At 46.3% G+C, this 19,838-nt stretch overlaps 1 protein-coding gene across 2 annotated transcripts in view; it reads right to left on the bottom strand.

Annotated features, from left to right (window-relative positions):
• The window catches only part of MECR (mitochondrial trans-2-enoyl-CoA reductase), a 23,132-nt gene extending 5,295 nt beyond the window's left edge, over positions 1 to 17,837 (bottom strand). Inside the window, exons 1-6 of one of the 2 annotated variants that reach the window (XM_019547655.1) lie at positions 17,821 to 17,837; positions 9,576 to 9,673; positions 9,149 to 9,280; positions 3,326 to 3,469; positions 2,667 to 2,769; positions 664 to 766 (exon numbers count right to left, since the gene is read on the bottom strand). In XM_019547655.1, the coding sequence (XP_019403200.1) occupies positions 664 to 766; positions 2,667 to 2,769; positions 3,326 to 3,469; positions 9,149 to 9,280; positions 9,576 to 9,621 (528 nt within the window). In that variant the 5' untranslated portion in view covers positions 9,622 to 9,673; positions 17,821 to 17,837. The other variant, XM_019547656.1, reaches the window with a different exon arrangement.
• Positions 17,838 to 19,838: the final 2,001 nt, after the last annotated feature.

Here is a 19,838-nt window from a genome sequence, read left to right as displayed (position 1 = left end):
CGGACTAGATGATCTGCTCAGGTCCCTTCCGACCCTACAAACTACGAAACTATGAAACCTCCCTAGAAGAGGAGGTGGTGCCTATATGTTAAGCAGTGAGCATTTCAAATCAGAGAATTTGGATATGAGACTTATATGCAAAGTCCTATCTAGTTTCTTCCTGCCATTGTCCCTGTAGTACATCTACTGGCACCACATTGGTGTCAGCATTGGCACTTCCATTGCAGTCATCTCACTTCAAAGATACAGACACATCACAAGAGTCCAAAAACAGATAAGCAATTCAAGGCATGGAAAGACTCGGGATGAACAGAGGCTGAAGAGCGGGGCTGTTCAGTTTGAAAAGGAGACAAATAAGAAGGATCTGACAAGTCAAAAAATACCAAAAGGTGCAGAGGTGGCCAGGCACTCCAAGTTACCATCCTGCCCAAAGAAGAACAAGGGGGCACTCAACAAAACTGACAGGCAACTTTCAAAGGGATCAAAAGAAACACCTTATTTTACACTGATGGAACTCATGGTCAGAGAATATCACTGAGGTCAAAAGCCTAGCAGGTGACAGTCTGCCCACCAAAGATGTCCCCATATTGGCTCTGGGTAATAGGAATTACTCTCGTCTCCCTACTGTAATTCTTCTTGCTGAAGAGACCAGCAGTAAGGTACCTTAAATAATTCTTTCATCTCTGGCTTTCTCAGCATCTCTTCTGTGATGACGTAGTCCGCACCAAGTGCAGTCAGTCTATCTACCAGTTTTTGGAGGTCAGGTCTGAGCAAAGGACAAACAGAATAAGCTAGACAGAAAGCCCTGGCCTCCATTCCCCACAAGCTCAGATGTGCACAGTTCTGCAGGGCCCTTTGATTTAGCTGATCTCAGTTTTCTGTATTATAAGTTATAGCTAAACTTTAACTCGGGTATCAACCTTTTTTGGTCAGGGTACCCCTGGCAGCTGGTTGACTGGGGGGGTGGGGAAGGGGGATGCGTGGCAGCGAAACCAGAAGTGCTGCCAGTTTCTCCACGCTGCTGGAAGGCCCCACAGGGTACATGGCAAAGTACCCCCAGGGGTATGCATACCCCTGGTTGAAAACCCCAACTAATTCCCACCATGGGATGAGCAAACAGGGCTCAGTCCATATCAAGGCAAGGTGTCCCCCTACAAGACCCAAACATGTTTGGTAGTGCAAGCTCTTTTGAGGGATTTTTTTCTCTTCTCCTCTCATCCTGTTTTGAACCATGTTGCTTCTGCCCTCTCCTAACATCCCTTCAATAAGTTCTCTCACCTTCTGTATCAACTATGAGCTTGATACAAACCCTCAGCACTCCTGGCCTAGACTGTTCACTCTGTCCAAACCTCCCACTCTGCCCAAACCTCCCTGCACCTCTGGTCTCCAGCAGCCTCCTGGAGAAATGTTCTTGATATCTCCACCCTCATTCTGTTCCTTATTTTATTTCATGCTGTCCCTTATGCTCAGTGTAGTCTTTCACTTCTCTCCTGTCAACAGCCACCCTTTCTAACCATGTTCTTCTGAAAAATTTCTGGCATTGGTCTCAGACAATGGCTCAAGTTGCTCTTAAGCAAGAGATGCTATTTCCCGGATACTCCCCCACAGCCTCCCAGTGCTACAGAACGGGGTCCTACTGAGCAGACAAGGAGCTGGTTACCAGTCACAGAGCAGGAGTTGCTCACCACCAGCATCAGCTGCTGTTGCTGCACTAACCTGCGATAGATCCTACCTTCTGATGAGAAGCAGAGAGACCAAGCAGCTCTGTGAGAGGAGCAAACATATCAAGCAGACCTTGAAGGGGAGCAGATACAGAAGACACCAGACAACAGCTTTTCCTTGCCATCCAGTCTCTCACTTCCATTCTACTTCAAGGGTTAGTGCAGGGGATCTCTAGCAGACCCTGGGAACTGGCTAGTCTTTCAGAGTTAAAAATCCCTTGGAAGCTGCCAGTGTCAGAATTAAGATACAGTCTGTTTCCACCTGCATTTTAACAGCTCATCTTCAAAAAGGGAGAGATTTGATGCTATTTGCTAATTGTTTGACAGGCAGCAGCATTCAGGGAGGAAGGGGGAGATCAATTTTGAAAGGAAGCCACTGTTGGATTCAGCTACCTGAACAGAGATCCCTGCCTATCCACACAAAAATGCTATCTTTCCACCATCAGGAGGCACTGACAAGGTTTACAATACAGGTTCTTGGCCTAAACAGGCAACAGGTAGAACAAGGATGAGATAAAAGCAGGTGCAGGTCAAGGGTGATGATCCTGCTCAAACATAGAAGAAGCATTTCCTTCCCACCTCCTTCTACAGTCTAGTCTTAGTAGGTGTGGGGGTACCCTAGTGAAGGTTTGTACCAAAGCAATTACAATGAAACTTCTGAGGCAGAAGGGTAAGCAGACACTTTAAATCAACCAGCTGGATCTACCCTTACTAAGCTATCACACAGCACTGTAGGTCCAGCTTCCTCTTGTGATCAGAAGAAATGACACAGTAGAAAAGATACAGTAGAAAACGGGAGAGAAGAAAGGGGGACTTGGTTTTTAAACAGGGCAACTAAACAATTCAGGATACAGAAAAAGTAAAGAAATTGTCAGATTAGGACAATGTTAAACAAATGACCCAGTTTTAACAAGGTCTATAAATCAGCACACATTACACACTCACCTGTCTCTGATAACATTGATTGTTTTGATCCCCATGGCTCCTGCGATCTGGATGACAGCCTGTCCTACACCACTGTTGGCTGCATTCTGGATAACAGACTCACCTGTGATGAAGTACAGAAGCTCAGATCACCTTAGGCCACCATTTCCAGAGCTGTGTGCTTAAGGTTATATGACAATAATCATAACGACCTGGCCTTGTAGTCAGAGTCATTCATTCAAGGATCTTAAAGTGCTTTGCAAACACTAGCTTAACATCAACTCAAAAGCCCTGCCAGTCAGGGACTGCATCTTCATGCAGTGTCTGTACAGGGTCCTGGTCTATAACCAGGGTTTCTGGTTATCATCACAGTAGACATTACAAGCATCTCCTCAAATTATCAGCTAGGAAAGCAGGTACAGAGACATGACCAACAGTGATAGAGCCAGAAATAGTATCCAGAGTCCAAACTCCCACACCCCTACTTTAAATATTCAGTGGTCAGATTTTCCACACATGGGAAATCAGACTTTTATTGGTATATTCTGTACATAGCTATACAGTGAACTGCACAAATCCATTTCTTCTAAGCTGTTTAAGGTTAATATTCTCAGAGTATAAAAGTCAGCCATACATTGAGAGACATAGTATGGCATACATGGTACAGCTTTACCACATACCGGGCCCCAAGGTCTCAAAATCACACAGCATCCGATAGGCTGTGCAGGGGTTGACACTCAGAGTGGCAGCACAGAGCACAGGGATGTCACCTGGGAGCTTCACCAACTTTTCCTCCGTGAACACTGCATCTGTTCGCCATGTTCCTGGTTTAAAAGACAAGTTTGATATAAGCTATGAGAACAGTTAGAAAGATGGAGGTAAACTGAGCAAGTAATGGATGGACTAAAATGCTCAGGATGGGGTTTTCCCCCCACAAGATTTGTGCATTGCTAATACGTGTTCCCTAGACTATTACACATCATGTCCGGTGAGCGCTGGAGAAGGTACAGCTCTGCTGCTGCAGCCACTGGCTGGGTCAGCAAATTCACTCCTACTTAGTTATCTGTCCATTTCAGCTACATTTTAATTTATCCTAGAAACCCACGTGTGCACAAAAAGCTCAGGAAGAAGAAAAAGACAACTATTATCCTTCCTAATGCCAAAGGATAAAAGCTGCCTTAAAACAGAACACACCACAGTTAAGATTGTTAGCTAGGAGCAATGTAACTACCTATTATTCACAAAAATCCAAGCCCATAAAAGCAAAGAAAATTAAGGATATAAAGCCTTAAACTGATCACTTTATCAAGTGCAATGTTCTAGTTCAGTAAAGCAAAGGTGCATTTTTCATCTTGGCACCACAAACTTAACTCCTACCAAAAATAGATACCATGCTTTTTCCAATAATGTCAACATCCCCCCCATCACCCTTTTGGGAGACTAACATTCTGCAGGCATGAGTTAATGACAGCTGCAGTCCCAAGTACAAATTTGCATGCAGAGGTACTGTATTGTCTCGCATAACACCCCTCCCCCCAGTCCAAAACCAATTGCTGGAAATTTCAGTGAGCAACGTGTGTGAGAAATAGGGTAAGACACATTTCTGCCAGCATGGGCAAAGGTGAAAGAAAATTTTGTACACGACCCACAACAATGAACAGGCACTGCTCCCTTGCTGCTGCTGCTGCTACTCAGTTCCTTACTACAAGGAAAGATCTTTTTTTCTTCATTCTGCCTTTCAAAAACAAGGGGTGTATTATGCTCCAGGACATGCGGTAAAATTACCATATTTTCTTAAATATTTCAAGCCACAAGTGTTAGGCTTTCCTCTGATATCACTTGCAAGGGAGAGCACTAGTTTGAACTTCCTCTATAACGGCACCTAGAATATTTAAACACTGAACTAACGTCCTACAATATCCTTCCCCCACGAAAGAGTCCATGGACTGAAATGATGGCAGTGTTGCCATTATATGCACATTTCTTCAGACTACAGAAGATCAGAGATCGGATCTGGGGGACAGCTTAAATACCTTAGGAGCTCAAGTTGCATTCTCAAAGCGTTTTTGAAAATGCCACCCCACTGTCTGTATTATGTGGTTAATCCGAGACTTCCAAGGTCCCCAGCTGGATGCTACTTTGCTTTTGGATGCAACAGGATACATAACGTGATTGTAGTTATGTGGCTTCCTTCACTGGTTTTTGGAAATCTTTGTGATGTGTGCTATCCTTTGCCTACCATCGACTCGATCAGCAGCTTCATGACTGATATATAACTCTGCTTCTGCTCCATCACTGGAAGAATGTTTCGGCACAGCTGACTTGCACGGGTAACTTTGATACAGCATCTGGTTTGAAGGGTTTTCCTCTGGATGGACAGAGGTAAAAGGAGTTTGTACAACCTCACAGAAGGACACATCTTGAAAACCTAGGGCTGGACGAAGGACTTCCATGATTTCCGGGTCTTTTACACCAAGGGCGCTGACAGAAGTGATATTTGCTGTGTGATTAGCCCCTTGAAAGCGCTCTACAACCATGCTCTGACAGAAGTGCATGGCTGCAGAGTGCTTTAAAAGTGCCTGATCATGTGACAAATTAATCCTCATTTAATGAGGGTTCAGATAAAGGTGCTCCAAAGCGGAGCTATGGGGAAAATCCATAGATTGTGAGAAAAACCCATCTTGAGCATGTTGGTCCATTAGCTACTTGCTCAGTTTACCTCCATCTTTCTAAATTCTTCTCATAGCTATTAACTTCTGTTTGTCGCTGCCCGGGGAGGGGGGGATGGTCTGATGCAGCCCAGCTGCGCCACCGGTGCTGTTGTCAGGATGGGATGGGGAGAAGGGGGATGGGGAGCTCCATTCTGGGGTTTGCCCAACATGCAATGGAAGGGGGAGGTGAGCAAATTGGAGCCCCCCCACAGGTGGGGGCTCCAATCCACCTGCCCCCCCTTGCCCCTTTCAGTGAAGCTTCCTAAGTTACAGCTGGGAGTTGCACATCTCTCTGTGCCCTAACTGACTACGCCAACTCTTAAGGCAAGATTCAAGATGCCCTTATGACAATGACATAATCCAGAGTGCATAAAGATTTTTTGGTCCAGATTAGCAGTGAATGGCTGTGGAGCAGTTTGAGGCTTTCAGGTAGAACCAGCATACCATTTTAAAACCTGCTAGAAGTTGTTCTACTAATGAAGCCAAATCCAATTACTTCAACCCTGCCCTTCTATGACTCTGTTCTTGCAGAAAGAACTATGGTTTGCAGCATCTCTGCATCAGGAAGATTATTCTGTGTCAGAGGTGCTCAACCTCCAGCCCGCAGGCCAGATCCAGCCCGCAAAGCCATGTCATCCTGCCCGTGGAGCTCCCCAAGGGTCCAGCAATTTGGCAGCAGGGGCAACGGCAGCATTAACTGCTGCTTCCCTGCTACTAAATTTCCAGACCTTTTGGGAGGCCCAGGAGTCAGATAATGTGGCCCTGTGCACCAGACTGGGCTGGCATATGGTGGGATTCAGGTGGATAAAAACTGTGACGTCACAGCTATGTCACTGTGATGATGCGCTCCCTCGGTATAGTGCATCACTACAATGATGCAGCAGCTAAAAATAACTGTCACGCGGATGGCACAGCGTAGGCTGTTAGCATACTTCCAAAAGGAATTCCTAAATGACTTTGCAGTAATAATGGCGCCACAGGGGCACATGTAGATGTGCCCACAGTGAAGCAACAGTAGGCATACGAAACAGGAAAATGCATTGTGAAGCTGTTCCCTTTTACTCTTCAGGGAATTTTTCAACATCCAGACAGCCAGAAATGGGCTACTTTGGGAAAGTCAGTTTCCTAGTGATTTAGAGACAGGAGCCCCTACACTGATACCTGAATTCACCCCATATTCATTTGTGCCAAAAAGTACTTTTATTTCCCATTGTATCCTTTGTGACTGAGCCCCCTTTGATTCTTAACTGGAAGCCCTCACTGATACCACTTTCCTGATGGTGTAGAAAACAGACTTTAAATAAAATAGGTGCTGAATCTGTTATCAGAACAAATGGGATTGGAAATGTTGGCAGAAAACTTCAAGGGGCCCAAATAATACTGTACAGAAAAAAAAAAATGTCACTTGAAAGCTGTTAAACATATAACCCAAGATATGTATTCAAATTTATAAATTTAACTCTAAGATTATTTAAACCCTGTTCTTCATGCCTCAGTCTTTAAACAGGTACAAACCAGAAATGTTATGCACAAATAAAATACTGCCCTGCTGCTGCCCCTTGCCCGCCGTGGCCCTCCCCGTCCAGCTGGAGCAGGCCCCCAGTTGCCATGGCTACAGGGCCAGGGATTCAGGTCTGCAACCTCCTGCCCCCCTGCAGCAGTGCCCGAGCCCCAGCTGCTGCCTGCGGGAGGTGGCAGCTGCTGTGGCCCAAGCACGGAGCCCAGCTCCCCCTCCCCTGGAGGTGGCTTAGCTGGAGCAGAGCTCCTTGCCGCTGCACGCACTCCCAGGGGACAGGGGGGCATGTGCCCCCCAGAACTGTGTGGGGTGGGTACAGGCTGGCTGTTTTAGGCTTGGGCTCCCTGCCCTGCTGCATTCCCCCCAGGGCCTCCACAGCCCGGTGGGCATGGCAGGGCAGAGCAGGGCTGCGTGGGGAAGCTCCTTGCTGCCACAAGCCCCATACCATGGTAGCAAAGCACCCCCAGCCTGCCTGGCTGTGGAGGGGGTGGTGGCACATAGTTGCATCCCTCGCTGCTACTGGGCAGGCAGGGGGTGCTTTGCTAGGGTGGCATGGGGCTCACAGTGGCGGCAATGAGCTTCCCCACCCAGCCCTGCTCTGCCCTGCCATGTTGGGTCCCAGGTGTTGGGTTGCGGAGGACATTAGGGCAGGATGCCTGAGCCTGCAGTGGGCAGCCCACACCATGCACAGATCTGGGGGGGTATGTGCCCCCTCTGTGCCCCTGGGAGTGCGTGCAGTGGCAAGGAGCCAGCCTCCTGCCACCCCTGGGACAAGCCACCCATGGCCCTGACCCACCAGGGCCCTGCAACCACACATTGCAACCCGGAGCCCAAAGCCCCACACACTGCCCAGCTGGGCAGCATCCCACCCCCAGTCCTGCCTAACTCCCTCCCTCCCTCCCTATGGGGCCTCAATTCCCCCCACTCCCCAACTTACCTGCTGGAGCTGCTCTCTAGGCTGCCTGGTGGTCATGTGCGTGTACATGTACATGGCACCCCCTGCCTGATCATCCTCCCCCTGCTCCCCCAGCCCCTTGCAGGCTGGAACTCTGCCAGCCTGCAGAGAGCTCTTTGCAAAAGAGAAAAATCTATTTCTCTGTTAAAATGAAAAACCCACATTTTTCTCAGGTAAAAGAGAAAATCCATATTTTTTTCTGCTTCCCATGGGAAATGGAAAACCCAGATCCCTGGTTATAAGCACGTGTTATAGTTTCAAACATCAGAACAGTTTCAGGCAGCATAAAAACAGATACAAAATTAAGAGTGTCTTGTGCAACTCCACTGGCTATGCAGATGCTTCTCATTTGAGATGATATAACCTATGATATTTGCAATTAGCCTAATATGGTAGTAAATGGATTCCAACCACTGCTTCCCTCGCCTGGAACATTTTCTAATGGAGATTTTTAAAAAAATTACATTCTATTAGATGTAATTGCCCTAACCAGGCAGTGCACATGACTAAGGGTGTACCAAGCTAATACTGTACATCAGAGCCACAATTATGCTACAGAGCACAGTATTTCCTCCAAGTTTAAAATCCCACAACCTGATGATTAGCTCACAAGACAAGACATATAGGTAAAAACAGAACACAAGAGACATTTGTGGTTAGGGAAGCATACTAGGTACTCAGGAGATCTGGGTTCAATTCCCAGCTACGCTATAAGCTTCCTGTGTGACCTCAGTCAAATAGCTGCAGTGGAAGTTGGAGGGGGTAAAGCACCTCTGGAAACTCACTCGCTTACTGAGGATGAATTAACTCGTGACCGGACGCGATTAAATAAAGCATGGGAACATCCAGAGTGACTTTCGGGGACGGTACAAACAAAGACCCTCTTGCAGTTAAAGTTTTGTGAAGTATGTTATTTAGCAACGAGAGAGGTTTGTTAGAGTGAAAAGGTCAGTGGGATGAATGCAGATACAATTGTTACGATTTTATCTCACACATTTGGGCAATATTACAATTCAGCGATACAAAGCAAAAATCTTGGGGTCTACTCCCAGTTGGATGGGAGACTCACTACAATACTATGGGTAGGCTGGAATCTTTCCTCCCTCAATTTTCTCCTGAAAATCTATAAACGAGAGACCTATCTACTTCCTATGATTATTTATAATGCACTTTGGGATCTGCAGGGGGAAGAGGCCATGGGAAAGTCACAGGGAAGATCCTCAGCTTGCATGAACCACAACCGCTTCACTGAAGTCAATGGAGCTAGGATTACTCAACACCAGCTCAAGATAAGCCTCCAAATATTCATGTACAAACTCACCAAGTCCTGCATCTCCTGGGATTACCCAATCACCAGGCCTCAAAGAAGTCACATGACTGCCAACTTCTATTACTTCTCCAACACCTTCATTTCCTCCTACTGCAGGCAAGTCAGACAGAAGGGCATAAGTCCCTGGAAGAGAAGCCAAATCATGGTAAAAACATATTACATCAAAAGGCATAATGAACAACAGGCATCTCCTAACTTCTGTTCTGTATGAGCTCAGACCTACACCACAGCAACACTGGGAAGCAGGCCTAAACCTTTCACAAAAACCTACAGGGAACGTCATTAAAATTCTTACAGTCTGTTTGCGTAATTGCTCATTTGACAGCATGTTGCTAGTCAGCAGGAATTCCACACACAGGAATGGAAGCAAAGCCAACTTTTTGCTTATAAACTCTGAAATCACAGAAACCATAGTTACCTTGGATCATGTTGATGTCTGATGGATTGATGGGGGCGGCTAGCATTTTAACGTGGACCTCAGAACCACCTAGTTCTCCAAGCTCTAGGTCCTTTAACCTAAAGAGAGAAAGACTAATATTAATTAACTTGAACGTGTACAGCAAATGCTTTCTGCAGAAGCTGCATCCAAAACCAAAACACTGCCTGCATGGACCTTACACTTAAATTACAAGGGGCCCAGCATTATGTAGAACTGATTTCTCATATACTTCTACCCTAAAATACTCCCAGTCTACTCAGCAACTCACCCTGCCCTGCTCCATTTTGGAGAAAGCAGAGTTGAACTACGAATTCCCTTTCCAGTGCAATGATGGCACCAATGCTCTGCTACTTCCTGAATATCTGCTACTACAGTCAATGACATACAAGCACAATGACTTGTTCCTCACTGAATAAGGTGACTGTATGTTCCAGTTTAGTTGTGACAGTCCCAGATTTCAGAGGCTGGTCGCAGCTGGCTGTTGAGAATTATAATGGGTGTCTCAGAAACACAGAGGCACAGGCTGCAGTCTGTCAGGCCCCAGTCTGTCCAGGAGTTGGAGCAGTGCAGAGCACCTTGCAGGCAGGCATGTGGCCTTGGTCCTGCTGACTTTTGAGTGTGCTGGAAAGAGGGGTGGGGGAGCAGGGCAGCGTCCTGGATTCCCTGGATGATATCCTGGATTTCTATGTGATCAGCCTATCACTGAACGACTAGCACTTGTGCCAATACCCCAGCAAAAAGAATACAGCAGTTCACACTGCCCAGAGCTTGTGCTGCCAAATACCTGAATTTTTATTTTTTTTTTTAAAAGAAAAAAGGAAAAAGGAAACTGCAAACTTTGGCCTTAACTACACAGGAATGATTTTCAGTATTTATCTAATGGAAACTTAAACCAGGATGATTTCACTAGAACAATCCTGGAATAAGAGCAGGCGTGTCCAATTATCCAATTTAGTTTGCTGAGTACAAGAGCTAAGAAGAGCTCTTTCATTCTATAATTAATGACCACATGGAAGGTTACACTGGTATAACTGGTAAAACTTTTCCATAGACTCAGAGTCAGCAGCCAAAAAATTGTGTATTATGGGGAACCCAGCAGCTTTAGACCTCTATACTCCATAGTTCTGTACAAGTATGGTGTAAAAAGATGACACCAGTGGAGGTGCAAGACAGGTTAGACATACACGGGAAAGCTATTTCAGACAGCAGGAGCAGTAAAGATAACTCTTCTGCCACCAGTTTTGACATTGCAGCAATAACAGCAGTCCTGTGCTTGGTTAGAGGAAGGAGATGGGTAAGCTGGAGTGTGGCCAGAAAGCATTCTAATAATTACAGCAATTATTAACTACATGTGAACAGACTTGAGAAGCTGTGGCTCTGAAGAAGATGGCAATAAGAAGCTTGCACTTGGCTGCCAGTTTTAAGAGCATGGTTATTTAGCTGTGATTACATCCTGTTTGGTGCATATCATTAGGAACTATATAAACATATTTTTTTCCTGTGCTGGCTAAATGTCCCCCCCCACCATAAGTTGCATGGCTGATTTCTACATAAATCTCAGGTTTGAATTAAACAGCACAATGTACTTGTCAGAAGGCTTTTAACACTTCAGAATTTGCATGCTGAAGACCTTAAGCTGCGATGAAATTCTAAGGAGGTCACAACTGAAACTGCATGAATGTGCAGGCCTTTTGTCAGTGGTAGCCTGGGCTCCAACACAACCAAGTTTAAACTGATGCTTGCAAACACTGAATCAATGGGACTTAGATATGTGCTTAAAAGCTTTGCTGAATTGGGGCCACTGTCCTTCAGCTTTGAAGCCATTTCACCACATGCCAAAGCAATTAAACAGTGGGCCAAATCCACCTTTGGTGCAACTCCCTGAACATCAAGGAGGATTGTGTATAAATTCTGCATTGCGCAGCAGGCTCTACAGAACAGGGCTGCATTAGAACAGACTTTGGTCCCTGAAGGCAAAGGCCAGGATTTTTAAAGCTACGCAAGCTCAGGAGACAAATACAGTAGACTCCTCTCTAGCTTTTGCTGCTATTCCTCCATTACCTTGGCTCAAGCTTGTCTGAGAGGCACAGGCTGAAAGGCTCAAGGATTTACCTGAAAAAGATGAGTATTTTATATCTCTCATTGGGCATCAGATATGCAACAGTTTAGCTCAACACTATGCTGACCCAGACGTCCCAAATAAGAATGATGTAACCTGCTGAGCATCTTGCTCCTTTACAGTGTTGTCATTTTTGGATTTTTAAATCAGATGGACAAACTTGTAAGTAAAGCTGGAGTTAGGAAGGGGACGCTCCAGGTTGGAAGATGCTGCTGCTCAGAATTGAAGAGCTGTGTAAGGAAGCCTTGCACAGCCATCAGTCACAAGGAAGGCCATCATTCCCAGAGTGATACCATGATTATATTAATGCACAAACTAAGACATTTACTTGAGGATTGCAATTCTGCAATACCTAGCAGCGGAGCAGGGACAGCCTTGAATTTCCTGGCTTTTACTGGTTTCAGCTAGACCTGTATGCTTGTCCTTGCAAAGGGAGTTTTAGACAAGGTGGCTGGAAGGTTACATTAAGAGTGTTCTCTGTATGTTTAATGCCTCTATAAAGTGCGCACAAGCAGTTGTTGTGGAGCATGCTGCCTAGAATTACTGGAATTAAGTTTGGTTTGGTATGGAGCTATTTCAAGAGAATTGTGAAGGTTTCTCCATGGAAACTATAATGACTCTATTCACAGCTTTAAGATCCCAATGGTTTAAATCAACAAATCATGGACACAATCGCTCATTTAAAGCCATTACTGTCAATGGGAATGTGTGTGTGCACAGTAAGTACACATATCAAAGTCCTTATAGATGGAGTAGCTGGAGTTTTGTGCAGCACGGTGCTAAACTCAGAGGGGGTTTTATTGCTCGACTCTGCTGGGAATTCTCTCGCATCTGTTTGGAGCTAATCGGTACACAGTAGCTACCACCCATGTGGGAGTCTGTGCATGGCTGTTATGGCACAGTCCCTACAGGAGTGTGCAGCACAGCTTCTACATGATACAGTTTCCCTTGTTAGAGGAAAACAGTTCCAGTTTCCTCAACCTCCTGCAGCTGCTTGAGTTTCCTTTTCCTCATTACAGAGATGCTAAATGATCTTTCCAGGGAGGGGCTTTTTGTACTTGTGATCAGTCTTCCTTCGAGCACCCAAAACTCTCACTGAAGTCAATGGGAGTCCTGAGACCTTCCATTTACACGGGCATATTTAATTCAGTAAGGACCCTGGGGGGAATGGGTTCATGGCACAGAGCAGCAGTTGACTTTTACCTGACTATTTCTGCAGTGCTTTAGATTAAGTATAATGCTTTTCCAACAGAAAAAGCAGCCAGCTTTTTATGCCCCTTTGCTGCTTTTTAAAGACAAATATTTTGATTGTTCAATTTCAAGTTCCTTTGGGCAGTGATCTACACCATAGATGAAAGGCCTGCAATCAAAAGCCATACATATATTTTTAAATCTAGTATTAAAAAACAACAACAACAAAAAAGCCCTAAGTATGGGGAAGGGAGGGGAAGAGAGGGAGAACACCCCCTCTATAACTTTCCAAACTGTACTGGTGCCCTGGCTGAGAATCACTGTTGTGCTTTCTTAGCTCACCTAATGCAGGCAGGAACCCACCCCTCCATCAGATAAAACTAATGTGGTGGCAATGGTGCAGCAGCCTAGAGTAAAATCCACAAAACAGCATTTCTCAGCTGGCTGTCTCGCCAGGCTGCTGCATTGCTGCCATGTGAAATTACTCCATATACCTGTTTCCAGAAGGCATATGCAGAGCTAGACCCAGAAGTGGCCATAGCAGAAGAAGCCACTACTGCCTGCATTAGGTTTATCACATAGGCCCAGGGCTGTCCACCTTCTGCAGGGCTGGGCATGATGCTGACATGTGGTTCCTGGGCTGCGTGCTGTGTAGGCAGCACACTACAGGGGTGGTTCCCCAAACTCCTGGGTAGGACTAGTGGCACATGGATTCCTGATCCACAGCAGTGCAGCAGAGGATTGTCAGTGCACCAGTTGGACAGCCCTCAGACAGGCTTATTGGCTTGGCTTCAACTCCACACATGCCTCCTGGAAACAATGGTACATGGAGCCATTTCATCTACACATGGCAGTGCCACAGCAATATTGAAAGGGCCTCATAGCACCCTGGTTGAGAAACATTACTTCAGAGATACCCAGCAGTATAGCTTCCTCCTGAGCTTTTCAAAGCACCACATACCTGTGGTTCACAATCAAGCATGATTAAGCTTCACAATCATGTACTTAAACCTCACATTGACAGCAGATATTTCAAAGCAAGTATCTTACACCACGTCTAGAATCACTGTGAAGATAACCAGGTTGAAACATGCTTATAACTAACAAGGACCAGCACATCCCTATAGCTTAATTCCCCTACAACTTGCATGCCGGCAATGTTGGTCTGTCCACAGTTATCCGTCATAACACCTGGGGAAATCAGAACAATTCTGTCATACTATTTTTTGATGCTGGCACTGCAAGCAAAAAATTGTTGGTGCTTCTCCTCCCACAACACAGTGCAGCTATTCTGAGTTATAAGGATGGTTTATAGTTAGGGATGGTTCTGCCTCGAGGGGGAGGTGGCAGGGGGCTGGACCATATGACCTCCTGAGGTCCTTTTCAGTCCTACTTTTCTATGACAAACTGATCTGTTTACACACTGGCCCTAGATATGCAGTGAATCATCTTAAAACCAAGAGAAGAAAATCTTACCCAAGGCCTTTACCTAAAATTTGACAGCTGAACATGTTTTTGTAACTGATAATTCCCTTTAAAAAATGGTTTTTAAATGGAAATACTGTTGTAACTATTAGTGTGTGGGTATTAGCGGAGCACTGCTGGAATCTAATCATCCAACTTTGCTAAAACATGTCATGTCATCCCAATGAATAATGGTCACTAGCCTTAACTAATCAGGTAAATTGCATAAGAAAGCCATTGCTTCATCCACTAGATGCTGGTCAGGTATTTTACTGCTAATGTCATCCTTGCTTTTGCTTTAGGAGAAAAATGAACAGCGTTGTGACACTTAGAGAGATGTATGGGATTCTGAAAAATGGAGCGTACAATCATCATTAGGCAAGATTCTCTCTCGTGTAAGGAACAGGGACAGAATGTCTTTAGCACAGCTCCAAGATAACCATCAGAAATCTTCTCCTTTTGTCTTTGGACAACACAAAACTTGAGCACTCTCACCAACCATACTTTGACAGGTCAAACCAAACCTAATCTTTCATTCCTTACTCAGGTAAGTCTCCCAAGTACAGAGTGCAGGACCGGGCATGGAATTCTTAAGAATTACATCTTTATGGCTTTTGGGATGCTTAATGCCTACAGCTGACCACGACTTCAGTTGCACTTGAGGGTGCCCAGCAATTCACAGAAACCAGAAGTACTGTGATGTGATGTTGCATGCTTAAGTAGGAAAAATAGAGAGAGAAAGCGGTGTTTAAGATGCTGAATAAAAGCTTCCTTTATTTCTGAAATGTAGTTCTAAGCAATTACACTGGGACAGCAAATCCTCAAGATTCCTTGCTTTTAAAATTGCCATACTTTAATATATTTTCCAGCATGTCCATGCTGAAATCTCTCTTCTTAAAGAACAACCTCCAACTTTGCAGTTTTAGACACCAAAAGCCTAAACACAATCCAGTAAGAAACTCACAGTAACATATTTATTTCACTATAGTCTGAGGGTTTGTAGTTTAAAAAAAATGTAGCAACTGGTTTGACATCTCCTTTCTTAGCCTTAGTTAAAAATGAGCCCAATCTAAAATTTCTTTTAAATGAAAGTGGGGGAGGGCGGGGGAGAGGGAATACGCGTCTTGGTGGTATGCTTATCAAGGCTGAATTACTACTTGGAGCTACTTTACACAAACACTTCCGGTCTAGATACCTGTAAGATATGAGCGTTAACCTCGTATGGAATCTAAGTGGGAAAAAACCCACAACTTTAATTTAAAATGTCATTCAAGGTATGCCAGCAGGAGTTTCATACTTTCAGAGCAAATAAAATGAGTCACTCGTCCTATACTTCAGTGGCAGAACTGCTCAGATTTTCTGGTTGCACAAAGAGAGGATGTGATCAGCAGTATGTCATGACAGAAGGCTGTTGCTTCCATTCCTGAATTTTTTGACATCTCTGTAAGCGGGTTGTCTAGCCTGCTGGTTTCTGTGGGTTGGTTTTGTTCCCCAAGGAGATACCAGCCAGTTCTCCCAAATAAAGCAGTCTTTAAATAGCAATCAAACAAACAAAAGCAAACCCTGCTGCCCTCTCCCAAGCACTGGAAAGGGAACTCCTTTGGGTCTGGTCCCAGCAAAGCAGCTTTGTTCCTCCCTTTGCAAACTTGTCCTGTTCACAGTTTGCTACCTTTCTGCTCTTTTTAGGAGTTTTAATCTGTCAGTGGGACACACCATCATCGTTCAAATACCTCACAGCCAGGCTTCTTCAACAAGGCTGACTGTTCCCTCTTCAACAAGACCAGACTGCCCTGTACACCTTCCTTCAACAAAAAGAATGAAGAGCTTGCAAAGGGAGCCAATACACACCCTGATGCTTGGGTATTAAATGTCTGGATGAAATATGTTGGACCTGCATCAGTTTCTCAGTTTGCTCAACCCCATTTACGATAAAAAGAAACCAAAAAAACCCACACAAACAGCCCAGATACCAGATGCCTTCACATGGTATTCTATTCTCTTACGGACCAAAACATAAAAGTTAGAAGTGAAAATCCTCAGGGAGGAACAAACTCCAAGATAAGGCAATAATATGGCTGGGCAACTGGATTAGACTACAAATACATCCAGGTTTATAATTCCAACTGATCCAGTAGCACAGTACTACCTAGTCAGCTAAAGATATAACAAGAATCAACAGCAAAGCTATGGTTACAACCCTTTGCCATCAAGCAACAAAGAACACTTAACTGGGAGAAATAAAGAATCCTCTTGCCAAGTGTGAAAAGTCTAAGAATTATTAAAATGAACTGGATGAACCACTGGTGCCAGGGCCTACCTACTCAGCTATGTACAACTCCGTGATTGTGCAGACTTCAAAGGACACTGTCAACTTGAAAAATCATATCTATCAGAAAATGTGTCATACAAGTTATAAGCACCACCCAGACTGCTGAAAGGCAAAGTTAACATAGATTTCTCTCTTCTGAGTGTTTATTTTATGCTGTCAACAGCACTTTGCGTACAGTCTGTTTTGCCCATACAGCCCAACAATTTTTCCGCTGCTGAGCCATACAAACAGAATTTTCTCTGCCTTTATTACACTTGGACAAACAGTTGTCTGGGAATACAGGGGACAGGATTCGATGGCTCAGGAGCACCTTCTAGTTTTACACTCCCATTTCTCTTACAAGCCTGATAAAACCATTTCAAGAAAGTTGCATCAACACTGCTGTATCACAAACTGTATTTTTTTTTTTAACTGAGCCCTCAAGGGCACACTGTCAACCTGAATCCCTTTTCTATTCAATATCTGCGAGCCGGTGGTAAGTCCATAATACAGGAAGAAAAAAGAAGTTGAGTGAAGACCAAGGTCACAGGAGTTAGGAGGCATCAACTTTTAGCCCCTAGATTTAGTGCCTCTCACATTCCTGAGGGAAATCATGTCAAATGTGCAGAAATCTGACCGTGCAGATGCTGGTCTCAGTGACACTGGACTGTGCCCCCTGGGTGGAGCCAGCACGGCCACCCCACACCTACCACCACACAACAAGGATGGGCTCGAACCCCGCTCGTGCCCCCGGGCTCCCCACCTCGCACGTGCGCCCATCTCTCCTCTCCGACGCCAGAACCGCCTCGGTAGCACCGGACGGAGCAGGGCAACCGGGGAGGGGGCGTGCATGCCCGGCAACTTCACGCTCCCGCTGACCTGGGCGGGAAGCAGCGGGAAAGGCTCCAGCATTATCTCCCCCCGCCTGGCCGCGCAGAGGAGCCGGAGACCCGCTGCCCCCTGCTAGGGGCTCTCTCGCCCGGGACATAACCAGCCCATCCCCAAACGGCGGGGCCCAGGCAGCCCGCAGCCCCTTACTGCAACACGTCGGCCGGCTCCCCGTGCCGCTCGTACACCAGCGCGCGGGGCCGGGCCGGGGCCGGGGGCCGGAATAGGGACCCAGCCCCGCGCAACAGCCCTGCCCCCAGCCGCATCACCGCCACTGTCGCACAGCAGTAACGCCAGCAGCAGCCCGTCGGCGGCAATGTACGTCACCGCGCCAAGCCCCGCCCACCGCCCGGGTTAGCCCTGCCCACTGCTTATAAAGGCGGCTACCTGCAGCCTCACGCAGGTGTTCGCGGTCGGTCCTTCGGTCGGTGGAGACGCGCGTGCACCAGTGTTGCGTTATTGTTGGAGTTGTTCCTTAAAGAATTTTTTTATTTTTTAAAGCTGTTCTAATATTATGAAGGTCTTAATTTGTCTGTCTGTCCATAATGCTTTATTTGTGCTCTGATTGGCTGATGAAAAGCGATGGGGGGGCACCATGCCACTGTGATGCTGGGGATGCAGGGGCTGGAGGGGCGAGGCCAGCGCCCTGCAGGTGGTGACAACAGAGTCCTGACCCTGCTTCCCTCGGCTCCTTGGCAGTGTGGAAGGGGAGTGGGGGTGAGGCCACCAGCACTGGCCTTGGCCTTGGCCTTGGCCTGCCCCTCCCTCCTTCTGTGATGGCCACCCCCCCCCCAGTCCTGGGACCACTCCTCCCCCCATCCCGTGTTGGCCCCAAGCCTGCTCTTCCTGGTGCCCTGCTGTGGTGGCCTGGCTTCTCCCCCCTGCTCAGGCCAGGTCCTCCCGGGCATTGGGCCCAGGCCTTCCTCCCCTCCACAGTATATGTATGTGTGTGTGTATGTGTATGTGTGTGTGTATATATATATATATATAAATGTATGTGTGTAAATGTAAATGAGCAAGCTAAATTTTTCACATTCCCAAAGCGTAGACTTTTAAGAACAATGCCAAGAACATGAGAGTTGGCAACATTACTGTGTGAGGCAACACTGGGCCATGTGAAAACATAAATCTTTTATTTATAGATAGATATAGGGAGAGAGAGATATGAAAGGGCTAAGGTTTTCACATTCCCAAAGCACAGACTTTAAGACCAATGCCTAGGCCTGTGCAAGTCGGCAGCGATCTGATCCAGCTTTGGATCTGACCGCTTCGGATGGCCGTGATCTGATCTGGAGCTCTGGACCGGGTTTCCACCTTGATCTGGCCAAAGCAGCTCTGAAGCTTCGGAGCCGCCTGGGACATCCGGCCATAGGGTATAATGAGGAATCAATGAGATATCTATAACTTTGTTTTTTTTTTGTCTGATTTGGATGAAACTTGCAGGGATGGTAGCCTCTGCCGAGAGCATGAAACCTCAGAGCATGATCTGTGGCCTCAATAGAGGCCACCACCCCTGCAGTTTTCACCCCCCTATGTTGTAACACCTAGATGTGACATCAGTTTTGCTTTCAAGAATTTGGGGTGCAGTTCCCCCCAAAACCTTGCATCAGTCTTCTTGAAACTTGGCAGGATTCATGCTCTCTGCAGAGTCTACCATCCTTGGAAAATTTCATCCAAATTGGACAAAAAACAAAGTTACAGATATTTTATTGTTTTCCCCCCACTATACCCTATGGCTGGATCTCGAAGGCGGGCTCTGAAGTGCTTCAGAAGCTCTGAACCATTTCGGGAAGCCAAACAAGGCCAGTGCTTCGACCTGGATGTGCTGCTTTGGACCCCGAAGCGTCCAAAGCTTCCTCGGATCTGAAGCTCTGTCCGAAGCCTCTCGTAGTCCTACCAAAGCCCAAAATCATGAGAGTTGGCAACACTGCATGCAGGGAGCTGCCTCCAGCACATGAACTCCCCTCCACAGTCGCAAGCAGCAGGTACCTTTTCTTTTGCCTCCTGGTCTTCTAGCCCGCAACACCTGCCTGCTCCCTAGCTGCCCTTTGTGGCCAGAGGGCCAGGAGCTTGCTCTGCTGTTCATGCAAAGTGGAAGCCGTGCAATAGCTCGGGTTAAGAAAGCCATTGAAATACCACACGTAGGCAATGCTGCTGCGCTGGGCAAACTGCAGTGGAGATGCTCTGCTGCTGGAAACCCCACATGGAGAAATACCCGGGGTGTTGACTTGTTAAAATTACCTAGTTTTGTTGGCTGAGCTCCTTTACTGCA

The sequence above is a fragment of the Crocodylus porosus genome, unplaced genomic scaffold (genome assembly GCF_001723895.1).
Source record: "Crocodylus porosus isolate Cpor-Errol unplaced genomic scaffold, CroPor_comp1, whole genome shotgun sequence".
NCBI classification, from domain to species: Eukaryota; Metazoa; Chordata; order Crocodylia; family Crocodylidae; genus Crocodylus; species Crocodylus porosus.
Note: the sequence above shows the minus strand (reverse complement) of the source record. Positions and strands in the feature narration are given on the sequence as shown.